Source organism: Aphis gossypii, chromosome 3 (genome assembly GCF_020184175.1).
Source record: "Aphis gossypii isolate Hap1 chromosome 3, ASM2018417v2, whole genome shotgun sequence".
In the NCBI taxonomy this organism is placed as follows: Eukaryota; Metazoa; Arthropoda; class Insecta; order Hemiptera; family Aphididae; genus Aphis; species Aphis gossypii.
In genome coordinates this window covers 46,872,751-46,885,284 of record NC_065532.1, presented here as the reverse complement: position 1 = coordinate 46,885,284, position 12,534 = coordinate 46,872,751, and the positions used below count along the sequence as shown (strand labels likewise).

Below are 12,534 nucleotides of genomic sequence, written 5' to 3'. Positions count from 1 at the left end.
CTAAAATAAAATATACAATATAAACTGACAATAATAATAATGTGTTAAGGCACTAATTAACCCATAATAGTATATAAATATTTATATTCAAATGAATTATTTAATTTTTTATTACAAATACACAATATATTAATATTAATAAATAAATTATAACTATATAAAAATCTAAACACAGTACCTAGTTGAAAAAAAATATTTGTATTTATATAATATATATATATATGGCAGCCGTGAAAATCAATACGAATGTATACCGAAAAAAAAAATTCTATCACAATACTTGTTAAAAAAAAAAAATCAAAATCATTATCACGTAGGTATTATAATATACCGCCGTGTCCGCGATGGCATAATATTATCATGTTATTGTTTTTTTTTTTTTTTTTATTTAATTTCATCCGTTTTTTTTCACGCTCTCGTCGTTTAAAATTTGTATTCCCTCCGATGAAATCCACAGCGATCGTCCCCCAGCTGTGCATTTTTCGGCGGACGATCGGGACGGTGCTGACATGGCGGGAATAGGGAGGTCACCGACCGTTTAAAAAATTAATTTAATACGAGACATTTTTCGAGAGGGGCTGTGGAACACTTCGTAGGTAATGTGGCGCGTGCTAGTCAGCTTCAACCGCGAGTGTTTACGTAGGTACACCTAACCTACGTATTGAAGGTAAGTATGGCCGTGGGGGTGTAGTAGTACACCGGAAACAAATCGACGACACGAGACGCGGGTAAAATTCTTAGTGTCGGTGCGTCAACGATAACATCGCTCTGCGCACACGCGGTTTTCGGCGACGGACTTCCGCGCTTGCAATAATATTATCAACCACCCCCAAGACCAAAGGAGACGATTTTACGCGTTCGTGTATGTGAAACCCCCCTGCTACATTACACTCTATTATTACGACGATGATACTGATAGGTAATATTAGTTAGATCTAAAGAAAACCCAATACGCAATGATAAAATATAATACACCAAACGTCATATCATTATTATTGTAATTTTGTTATTAAAGCAAGGCACTATATTATACTCAATATTACGATACAATAAGATCTCTATGAAATGGCGTTATTCGATCGATAATATTATAATAACGTAAGACGTAATATTATATGAATATTATAATAAATTACGAATGTTTTATAATTTTACTACCTATATAATAATATGTAGATCACTCGTACGCCGTATATATTTTGTTTGCCCGCCCCGCGCACACACGCTTGTACACGTTGTAATTCACTTCAATTACCTATTAGCTATAAATCTATATATATATATAAATAATAGGTGTGTATATTAAAATATTTTATTTACACCGATTTTTCGTGGGGGGGAGGTTGTGTCGGGGAGAGTGGTGTTTGTACAAATAATAATAATAATAAATCAATATCACAAAAGAAAAAAAAAATAATGAAACCGCCAAACGAGGTGGGAGGAACCGTTTCCAAAAATAAGTTACACGATTCAAAATTTAATATTAATAGGTAAGTGTATATTAAAATATAATAATATGTACATAAAAATAATATTACAAAACGAGAACTTGGTCTGTTTGAAGTTGATTAATAATAATAAAATAATAATAATAATAATAATAATAATAGAAATAATAAGCGAGACTAGTTTTAGAAAAAAAATATAATAATAATAATAATAAAGATAGTGATCGACTCAAAAAAAAAAAAAAAATGTATTTATATAACTTTATATAATATATATAATAACTCGCGGGTACATGCTGTGGGACCGCGCTTAGGGGTGTCATACGTCGTCGTGACGTTAAACCTCCCTACGCCCGTACGACTTGATCGCTCGCGACGGACGTATACCGCGGTCAGAGTCAGAGTCTTTGGGGGTGGGAGCGTGCGCGCGTGTGTTTATGTGCGGTGTGAGGGATGGGGTAAGAGAGTGGCGGTCACCTCTATACAAAAAGACGTACCTACTGTCGTCGACTTAACTATAAAATATATATATATAGTTTTCAAATACGATTGAGCGTTTATACAATCAAAAAAAAAAAAAACGATGATAATATCATACCTGTACGGCGTACACAATATTACTCGTAATATTGTAATAGGCAATACTATAGTTAAATATAATATGGTACGATATACATAATAAATTATATAATATTATTTTAAATATTTTTTCCCCTTTCTCTCTCTCTCTCTCTACTTATATATATATATATATAATATTTACAACAATATAGGTAATAATAATATATACTTAAAATTATATATCGACACTGTACCGCGAGCGCGTGTGTATATATATACATAGGTACACCCTGTGTATGTGTGTGTGTGTATACAAAATATAAACAAAACGCTATTATAGAACAAAAAAAAAAAAAAACGAAAAAAAAAATCATATATATACATCGCGAAAATATACTAAAAAATTCGATTACTATTTATATATTATATATATCATAACAATATTTTCTTTTTTTTTTTTTAACAACGAATTTTTTATCGCCGCGTCCGTCGTTTGCGCGATATGTACGCTTTTACATCGCTACATATCGACATCGAACACGCGTACATTAAATATATCATATTATCATATGTCTATATATAGGAACTGATATATACACGTGATATAGACATCGCTGCCGAGCGTCGGCGAGAGAGACGTGGCCGGCAGAAGATCTGCGCGCGTGATCACTCCATGTGCCGGTACTTGTGGGCCGTCATCTGGGACAGTCCCAGGACGGCGTACTGGCAGCTCAAGCAGTGGTAGTGCGTCTGCTTGCCCGAGTGCACGCAACCGCCGGGCTGACCGCAGGCCTGCGCCGGCGTGAACTTCTCGAAGCCCGCGGCCATGATGGAGTCGAGCTTCTGGTGCTGGCGCCGGTGAGCCACCACCTTGTTGGTGTCCGTGCACACGAACTCGCACTTGAGACAGTGGAAGTGCGACGCCTTGTTCTGGCCGGTACCTGTGAACGGTTATTGACGTGTGTTACGGGCAAAGTCGTCGAAAAAACAATAAAATTGTGGGGGGGGGGAGAACATATCGCACGCGAAGGTCGCAGCGATTAAGGACATATCATTATATAGTATATACAGTCAGAAGGTAGGTACTCACTTATGGCAGAGATGTAAGTGCACTCGGCTCGTCCGCACGACACGTTGGCCCTGTACTGCTGGAAGTCGCCTCCCATCAGAGTGTCGAGTCTGTGGAGGAAAAAACAAAGGTCAGATAAACGATACTTACACACATACCACGTGATATACAGGCATCGACGTGTTTTGAACTAATATAGGTAATTATAGCCAATGATTCTAATAATATTATAATATCGGAACTCACCTCTCGTGTCTAGCCGTGTGCTGCACGAATCTGGTCTTGTCGCAAAAACTGTAACCGCAGTCCTGTCGCATGCAGTGGAAGTGCGTCTGGTGTTCCCTGTAGCCGCAATGAGCGTAATGACAGTCCTCGTTGAACCTGAATCGCAGGTATCCCTCGGGAACCGGTTCGTCCTTGAGGATGCGCATCGAGTTCTGGACACGGGCCTTCCTCATTTCCGGGCTCATGTCCCGCGACGGCGACACCGGCAGATTGACGTGGTGGTGCGGCGCCGCGGCGGCCGTACCGTCGCTGCCGCCGGCCGCCTCGCCGGCCCGGTGGTGGTTCAGTAGCCCGTTGTGGCCGGCCGCCGCCAACAAGGACTGGTGGTGATTGAAGCCGGGCGGTGGCGCGAACATCAGACCTAAAAAATCCGGAACAAGACGCGTTAAGATTTGCAAAATATATCGTTATCGTTTAGTAAAACGGGAGCGCGCGCAGCTTCACTGTCACAAGTATAGAATCGAACGGTCGTCGTAGGGTTTTAAAAAAATTTTATAAACGCCGCGATTTTGTGGCAATTATAGAACGAATTTGAGTATAGTATATTATAAAACGTCACGCGTAGGCCGATCATATTATAACATGGTTGTTTTTTTTTATATATATATAATTTAACGGTTTGTGCGGTGTGTACTTACTTGTCGGTGACGAGTACATGGCTTGGATGGCGTGCGGCATGAAAGGCAACCCTTGGGACGTCATTAGAGACGCGAACTGTTGGTTTGCCATAGCGGCTGCCATGGCTGCACCGAATCCCGGCGGATACGGAGAGTGCGGCATACCGGCGGCCGATGAGTTGCTGTCGTTCGAGATCGGCATCATTGTCAGTGCTGCGGGTGTGCGGTAAATACCACGAGAAACAAAACAATAATTATTATTAATGTCTATACCGTGTCGGTAAACAGTACCGTTTTGCGTTTGTATAAAAAAATAAAAATTCAATTCGAGTAAATTGGGAATATAGGTATATATTTACGATCGGAAGGATATACCTAAATTATGTGTAATTTTGGTCAGCCGACTATAAATAATTTTTTGGGGGTGAAATATTCGATTGTAAAAACGTTTCTTACCGGGTGGATGCTGTGCGATCTCTTCGGTGTCATCGTTGTTGTTGTTATTGTTGTTCTCGGTTTTTTGCATAAACGTAGGTAAGGCGCCCGGAGTGTGTTTGATGATGTGCGGCTTGAGTTTGTCCAATTCCGAGAAAGCCTTGAAAAAAAAAAAACAAAAAATAAATAGACGTTAATAATATTTAGATATTACAATGTATAATAATTTATTGATGCTGCTGCACGCAGACAGACTCGTATGATATATTATTGCCGATCGCGGATATACGTATACATATATATATAACGATGGGACTACGAAGACGCGAATAAACCAAACATTTTTACTGTCTACGCAACGCACGTTTCCAATTTGCTTGTTATCGCGGCAATTTATTCAATTCTATACATTTGTACGTGGTTAATACATACGTGGTATAATACTATATAAACACATACAACATTATAATTTATTATTATTACTCGTATAACGTATTTAAATGCATATATATTTTTTTTTTTTTTTATAATCACAAAACAGGGTAAACGTGGGCGTGAACGATGTAGTGCTTATAGTTAATTTTTTGCGTATCATCGGACGAGTGGTTAGGTTTGGTGGGTAAACGAACTCCGAACTGATTTTTTAAATACAATGCGAATGAAACAAAGCGCACGGCACTTTTACTGTTGTACGTCAACAGGTTGCGCCACGTGTTTATTTTCGAACGGCACGATACACGATAATATAATACTATTTTACTCAAATTCAGAAACAAAGTAAATGTCTTCGAAACTTGACCAAACCGATCGTTAGTTTCTTTTTTCGTGTTTTTACATTTAACTATAACGCGACGTCAGCGCAGAGGTGGTTTAAAGTTTTCTGTCATTAACATACTGATGAAATAACGACGAATATAATAAATAAAATACGATATATAAATAAGTTCTGGGCGGCCGAGGGTTTTCGTAGATAAATAAAAAAAAAAAATCGGCTTCGATTAATGTATATCATAAATACGTAGTTTTCATGTCTGAAATTTGTTCGAACCATTTCGTATAAACGCGTAAAGTTTTATCGTGTGGTGAAAATATATTAACGAAAAAAAAAACTTTTATTTTTATTACGGTAGGTACCGCATTTTCTTACCGAGCATAAGGCTTTACGTTCGATACTCCGCAATAATATATCGATAGTAAAAATACTAACTATGCATTATACGTCTATAATATTCTATAATATTATGTATACCTACGACTATCCGAGTGTATATAATATCAATATACATGGCGATGACCCGCAGATAGAGAAGACCCTCTCGATCGTGGTGTATAAAAATTTTTTTGTATCGATTATGTTCATAATGAACACACAAATAATTTCTTTGTATCACTATATTTTATTTTATTACAAATTATTATTTTTTTTTGAAGTGCGTTATCCGTCGCGATCGACGGAAATGAGCGAATGCGTGGCGTACACGATAAACGTGAATATTATTGTATCTATGAGATATCATCACGCCCAGGATAATATTATTATTATGTTGTTATTATTATTGTTATTGATATTATTGCACCGGTGTCAGTGCAAAAAAGAACAACGGAACGAAAAGACAAAACGAAAAAAAAAATTGAAGGTCATATTGGCAATATTATATAGTACCTATGTATTATATCGTAATGATATTTTATTGTCTGCATTTACGCGGCTCATGATTTTATATTAAAATTATATTATTTATTAAACGCACGCATTGGGCGTACTATAGGTCCTTGTTGTTAAAAACTATCGATCGCCACAAATGTATATATACAAGTACGTAAATAATTAAAAGTGATAAATCGACAATACTAAAAAAAAAAAAATAAAATAAAATAAAAAATAAACGACCATTAACCACGTTTTTCGTTTACACATCGCGTTGGTATATAGGTATAGGTATTATCTTTTTAGCAGTTTTTTTTTTTTTTTGTTAGTTTTTTGTCAATTTATTTATTTTTTCAACGTGCGAGTCATCGTCACACGAGCAATAACCATAAATAATGTATAATATGTGCATATTTTGAGACCCATACGGTCCCCAAGTTTTGCACGGCAGCAGCAGCAGCAGCAGAGAAAAATATATACGCAGAGAGAAAGGCGATAAATATGATATACACACTTGGATTTCATATAAACTGCAAAAAACCAAGTGCGCAGCAATTATAACGACCTAGTTGGCCGCGGATAGCGTCTTGGGTTTTTCAACGACAATTGCACGGTTTTTACTTTTCTGCAGACGACTTGACAGATTTAACGACAACGAACTCGGTCGAAACACGTTAATATTATTATTACATCGAACGCTGCAGGTAGTCTGCAGCTCGCATGTACATTCATTAATGTGGCGCATAAAGCAATGCGAAACGAATAATTTAGCGGTAAAAGAAAAGTATGCGTACAAACACCGTCCGGGTGGCGGGCGTCGTGCTGCAGTCGGGGAGGGGCCTTCCAGATAGTATAATATAAGTTCGAGTATTAAAATCGACCGGTTTTCGTTCTGATATCGTTAAAGCGAGAAACCCTAGTCTCGTTCTAATGCACGTAATATAATATATATTATATTACTATTGAGATTATTATTCGCGTATTATTTTATTATATAGTTGCAGCGCGGTGTGGGAGAAAGAGTGCGGAATCTAAAAGTTCTATATAATAATAGTCGAAAAACGATCGGAAACGGGAAAAATTGTCGTTATCACTTGCGAACGTTTCGCAAACGAGTTAATATCGTTATGCATGTACGAACAGATACGTGATTTGGTGTTGGCGACGTTGACAACTACTGCAGTGGCGGCAGTGGTAGCGACTTGTTGCCCGGCCGTTAGAAATCGCGGGTGATGCGTGACAACACACAAAACCCTGGGAAAACGGCGGCGGCGGAAATCATTAGCCGCGCGATTTGGCGGGAGCCAAAGGGGAAATACGCTCATAGTTTTTTAATCGGTTTTTATCCGTTTCCGAAAAAAAATTAACACCCGGAAAAGGAACGAGTGGTGCGAAAAAAAAAATTAAATAAATAAACGAACGAACGCGGTCCGCGCGCACATAATTGTGCCGGCGTCGTCAATCATTTAACTCTTTCGTTACGCGTGTCATTCGCGATTGCATATGTTCAACGAAAAAATACATTATACAAAAACGTAATGCGCACCCTGCGCGTATTTCCCGGGGATTCGACGACAATAATTATCGCAACTTGTACGTGTATACGTGGCCGGAACGAAAATCGAAAGAAGTGAAAAAACGAAAAGGGGTGAACGCCGCGGAAACCGATGACATTGATGCTGATCGATTATCGATTTTCTCGGGGCGGCGGCGGCGGCGGTGTTGTACGCGCGGCGGGTAAAAAATAATAATGATAATAATAAAACCGAGCCGGGTGCGTTTTTTCTCCATAATATTCGCCTTTTGTCGTCGCATCATTAATCATCTTTTCGGAAGCGATTCCGCGCGATCGATTAAAAATACTACTACTACTACCACTACTATTACTATACTATATACCTACTCGTTTCTTTTAAAAAATGATTTTTCCCTTCTTTTATTTCCTTAAAAAACAGTTTTTTTTGCAGAAAAAGTTTTTTCTTTTCTTTTTTTTTTTTTTAATGTGCTTGAAATTCTCACGAGATTGTTATTTTCGTTATTGTTAACGAAGTTGTTGATGCGAAATTCAAGACACGTAACCGGATACCCTCCGTTTCTTTACAAATATTGAGTGTTTTTTTTTTCACGCCATCATCAATTTTAATCAGCAAGGAGTTGATAGTGTGAAATGTGCGCGCACTTAAATTGATTAGAATTGAAACCGTTTAATGTGCCCCGTATTGCCGTTTATATATTTTAAAGACTGAATAATTCCGGCCGAATAATTTTTTACGCGTCGTCGTTGAAATATTATATCGTAATAATAATACGTAGTTCCTATATATACAAAAAAAAAAAACTCTCGGTTTCGTAAATTTTAGTTTCCACGTCGACGGCGCCTGGCACGGTGTGTTTATATTACAATATTTACGATTCATAAAATTAAACTATAAGTGTACTATCATATTATACACCGAAGCGAATTGCGCTATTAAATTTTTTTTTTAACCGAAAAAATTTGCCACGACCGTCGTCGTCATGAAAAAATGTCCCGGATATATGGACCGGAAGGTGTTCGAATTCGGAATGGAAGACGCGGGCCCGGGACCGGCGGCCTACGGGACCCGGACGACTGTGGGCCGGTTGAACCGATTGCCCACCGTGGCCGACGCGCCGTCCAGCTCGATGCACAAGAGGCTGGACCTGAGCGACGAGACCGACGGGCCAGGGCCGCTCGTGTACAATCTGGCGAGGCTGACGTGCCGCGGCCGGGCTCTCGCGCCTCAGTACAGCATGGCCAAGAAACTGCCCGTGGACGGCGACTTGGACAATCCGGGACCGGCGGCTTACAAGCCCAGAGTGCCGGTCAACGGGCCCGTACCCAAGATGCTGTTCCCGATAATCGATCCTGATCCCGTAATGTCCACAATATTATTATTTTAAATTTTACGACGACCCATCGGGTTGTACCTACACACTCGTTAAGTTGGAAATTTCTTTTTATATATGCTCATTTGTTTTGAAATTTGTAAAAAACGTATAGGTTGTTTTCGTTTAAACAATTTTTAATTCGTCCACACGTTCAGCTTAACATGATTTAATATAGTTAAATCGTAGTTAAGTCGCTTAGTTATATATTTTATACGTATTTGACTATACTTGAGTATATTAGGTTATCGTTATCATCTAAACGTAAGATTATTATTGTATACACTTTTTAAGAGAGCCGCCAACCCCGGGTCAAACGTTTACAAGTTGCCGTCGACGTTGTCGAGCAAAAAAATTACGCTGGCCAAGAAAATCGACGACCTCGTAGACATCAAATCGCCAGGACCGGTATATCAAACGGTGCCTCTGAACAAATACAAAAGTAAAGCGCCCCAATACAGCCTGGCAAAGAAATTCGAAGACCCTGTGTTGACTAACGAGATCAAGGGTCAATCGCCAAGCCCGCAGGCATACAATCCCACGCTCAAATACAAGTACAAAGTTATGCCGAAGTTTTCGTTTGGGATGCGCCGTCCCGATAAATTTCCACCATTAGTGGTGTGCGGCGATGAAGTGAAAATAACGAAATAAATGGTTTTTAACTATATTTTATCTAACGACCTCGCGAGTTCTATTTTGTTTTTGCAACTTTAATATTAGGATATTGATACCCACTTCGAAATTCGAAAATAAATAAATCCCCGTGAAAAACAATTACAATTAATTGATCGTTATATTTGTATTTACCTGATTGCACGCGTTACAGTGATAATGTTCTTTTCGTTTGAGCTTGCAGAAAGCGCGACTGCAGGGTTGTTCTGGTCCGTACTTCTCGTGTCGTTCTAAACTCATCCACTCTGGTAAAACCTGAATAGTCACGACCGGTTCGATACTCAAACTGGAATCTGTTTTTGTTTTTTCTAAATAATGCAAAAACAATGTTCTCGTTAATATTTATTACAATAATAATTATGTTTTTTTATCATATAAATAATTAAATCTACACTAGCACTTTTAATTCGAAACGATAATAATTAAAAATCAATATAATATTAACTAATTAATAACAAGAATTGCGTGGTGCACAATAAAGTCTTTCGACTGTATAATATATTTATTTATAGTGTGACGATAATAAGATGTGTGAAACGGTCGATCACTTCCACCGAAAAAAAGCGAAGCTAATAAATTATAATACTATGTGTGTACAATATATAATTGTATGTAAATATATCATATAATATACAATCAATTTCTATACATATATATACATAACAAAAAATACAATAGCTAATAATAAATTAATAACTATAACAATAATTTCTGCAAGACCCACCTGTCAGGGTTGCAGGGTCTGAAAAGTTTGGAGAGGAACTCTTAGCGTTCGATAGGCCGCTCATAGGGTAGAAAGTGCCCGAAGCCTTCACCACTTTAAACAAGACAGAAAAAAAAACAATCAAGACAAAAAATACTACACTAAGACAATTCGTTTAAAACAGAAATAAATACAAATAAAATAAAACACTTACCCGTTGTCGATCGTTGGCTCGTAGCCGAATCAGACGGCGAAGGAGTAGCTTGGGGCCTCGCTGGTGACAAGATCTCTTCTTTGACCTCTTCTTTGACCTCTTCTTTGATTTGAGTTTCTGTGACAGACCGCGGGCGAGTTATATCATTATATTGTTTTAGTAATTTCGTTTTTATTGTTCCGTAATAATACCGGTAAAGGAATTTATATCTTACAATATTATTGAACATTTTATGATAACTTACCTAATTTCTCAGAAATCTGCAAACCAGCAGTTGCCTGATGCTGTAATAAATGTTGAGCCATCTGAGTGTATCTGGTGAACGAGTAACCGCATCCAGCTCTCACGCAATGAAAATGCTTGTTGATCGTATTGCTGCAAAAATATCGAAACGCACCGTTAAATAAGATAACGAACTGTTTATATAACATAATAATATTATATTATGTATATTATTATCAACTGCAGTGACTCGGAATAATAATTTAATTTTTCCAGTCGTCATGTAATACGATTATAATATTATTGCACTCACTTAGGGCACGTCTCTAGGCGGCAATCCACCGATCGGTCGAAGAACAAAAATCCCTCCATGATGGTGACGTTGTCATGAAAATGCGTGGAATGCGCTTGTAACTCTTCGTCGTTGTCTGTGGCAAAAAAGCATCGGGGCCGACGACAGTGATAGTGCAACGCGACGCCTTCGCTGGTGTACTTACAGAGATTGTCCGGACAACCGTAACGATATTCTTCGAAACAGTGTTGTTCCTGAAAATGGCGTAAACGCATATTTTATAAATATCGGCAAATAAAACGATATTAATAAAAAAAAAAAATGTTTACATTATCGTGACATTTTATGCATACGTATTATGATAAAAAAATTGTGATGGTTTCTCTTTCACCAGTTATGGTTACAATACGACGATATAAAAAAAAGAACAAAAACACAATATATTCAAAATGCTCCATATTTCAATCGAAAAAGGTAAAATAATCAGTTATCAAATTGAACATATAATTTTTTAACATATCAATAAAAATCAATTACGTTCATTAAGAAATACTTAATGAACATTTTAATTTGATCGAATGTTGTTAATATATATTATATATTATATAATATATATATTGCGTTTGGCGATAAAATAAAATCGTCGCGGAGAACGTCGTCGTTACGCGACGCCCTACTCGACCCCTAAATATGCTATCAAAATTCAAAAGACAACCCCGACCCTCGCACAGAAAATCGGATGAAAAAAATCTATCTATTAAAACCACATGTATAGGTGCACATGACGCGACAATGGCTGTGAAATAATACGATATATACAGTATACACATATCACGTATCGTCGTTTTTTTGTTGACGTCGCGGTGAGTCTTACCAGAGTGGTCTGGGTGGGCACTTCCGCATCTTCCGACTGTTGCGACTGTCCCGACGATTGCGAGGGCTTGGGCAATTTGAAACTAGTGAATATGGCCTGCGGGGAATCGCCGGTGGACCCTCCCGCGTAGTCGTTCCACACTTCGATCACTCGGTTCTTTGGCGGTCGACCTCGTTTTCTCCTGAACAGAGCGTCTAACGAATTGTATTGACCGTACGGGATTTCGTGGCTTTTGATGTGCTCACCGCGTTCGGACGGCAGTACAGCCTCGTAACATCCTTCCTGCAAAACGTACGCGTGTTATGATTATTGATATTTCTACTACACTGCATAAATTCGGTGGGCGGTGGCGTATTGTATGTATAATGTATATGTGTGTGAGTGTATGTGTGTGCTTTAATGAGCGATTTATGTATCCGTTATGCCTCGGGGACTGTGTACTTACCAAAACGCAATGGAAATGTTGGTCCTTGGGGCACGTGTCCTGACAGTAGACCGGCCCGCCCGGGTAAAAACTCTCATTGATCCGTTCTTGGTTGTCGTGATTGCGAGCGTGCGTTTCGGCAGTGTCTTGAGTCCTGTAAACG

The 12,534-nt window shown here is 38.3% G+C and overlaps 2 protein-coding genes across 3 annotated transcripts in view; one reads left to right on the top strand and one right to left on the bottom strand.

Moving 5' to 3' along the window:
* Positions 1–363: 363 nt before the first annotated feature.
* Positions 364–12,534, bottom strand: part of LOC114130906 (zinc finger protein castor homolog 1-like) — an 84,877-nt gene continuing 72,706 nt past the window's right edge. The window contains exons 9-20 of one of the 2 annotated variants that reach the window (XM_050202985.1): positions 12,393–12,525; positions 11,948–12,229; positions 11,095–11,327; positions 10,804–10,934; positions 10,560–10,676; positions 10,367–10,459; positions 9,778–9,950; positions 4,437–4,575; positions 4,002–4,193; positions 3,325–3,724; positions 3,100–3,188; positions 364–2,950 (exon numbers count right to left, since the gene is read on the bottom strand). In XM_050202985.1, coding sequence (XP_050058942.1) covers positions 2,676–2,950; positions 3,100–3,188; positions 3,325–3,724; positions 4,002–4,193; positions 4,437–4,575; positions 9,778–9,950; positions 10,367–10,459; positions 10,560–10,676; positions 10,804–10,934; positions 11,095–11,327; positions 11,948–12,229; positions 12,393–12,525 — 2,257 coding nt within the window. In that variant the 3' untranslated portion in view covers positions 364–2,675. The remainder of the gene's footprint in view (positions 2,951–3,099; positions 3,189–3,324; positions 3,725–4,001; positions 4,194–4,436; positions 4,576–9,777; positions 9,951–10,366; positions 10,460–10,559; positions 10,677–10,803; positions 10,935–11,094; positions 11,328–11,947; positions 12,230–12,392; positions 12,526–12,534) is intronic. The other variant, XM_050202986.1, reaches the window with a different exon arrangement.
* On the top strand, positions 8,384–9,648 carry LOC114130904 (outer dense fiber protein 3B-like). The gene is made up of 2 exons (XM_027995978.2): positions 8,384–8,958; positions 9,265–9,648. Exons 1-2 carry the CDS (start codon positions 8,581–8,583, stop codon positions 9,619–9,621), a joined length of 735 nt encoding a protein of 244 aa, XP_027851779.1. The 5' UTR covers positions 8,384–8,580; the 3' UTR covers positions 9,622–9,648.

Coding starts and splice junctions, on each gene's coding strand:
- LOC114130904 (XM_027995978.2), top strand. CDS start 8,581: ATGAAAAAATGTCCCGGATATATGGACCGGAAGGTGTTCGAATTCGGA. Junction 8,959..9,264: donor CGATAATCGATCCTGATCCC/GTAATGTCCACA, acceptor ACACTTTTTAAG/AGAGCCGCCAACCCCGGGTC.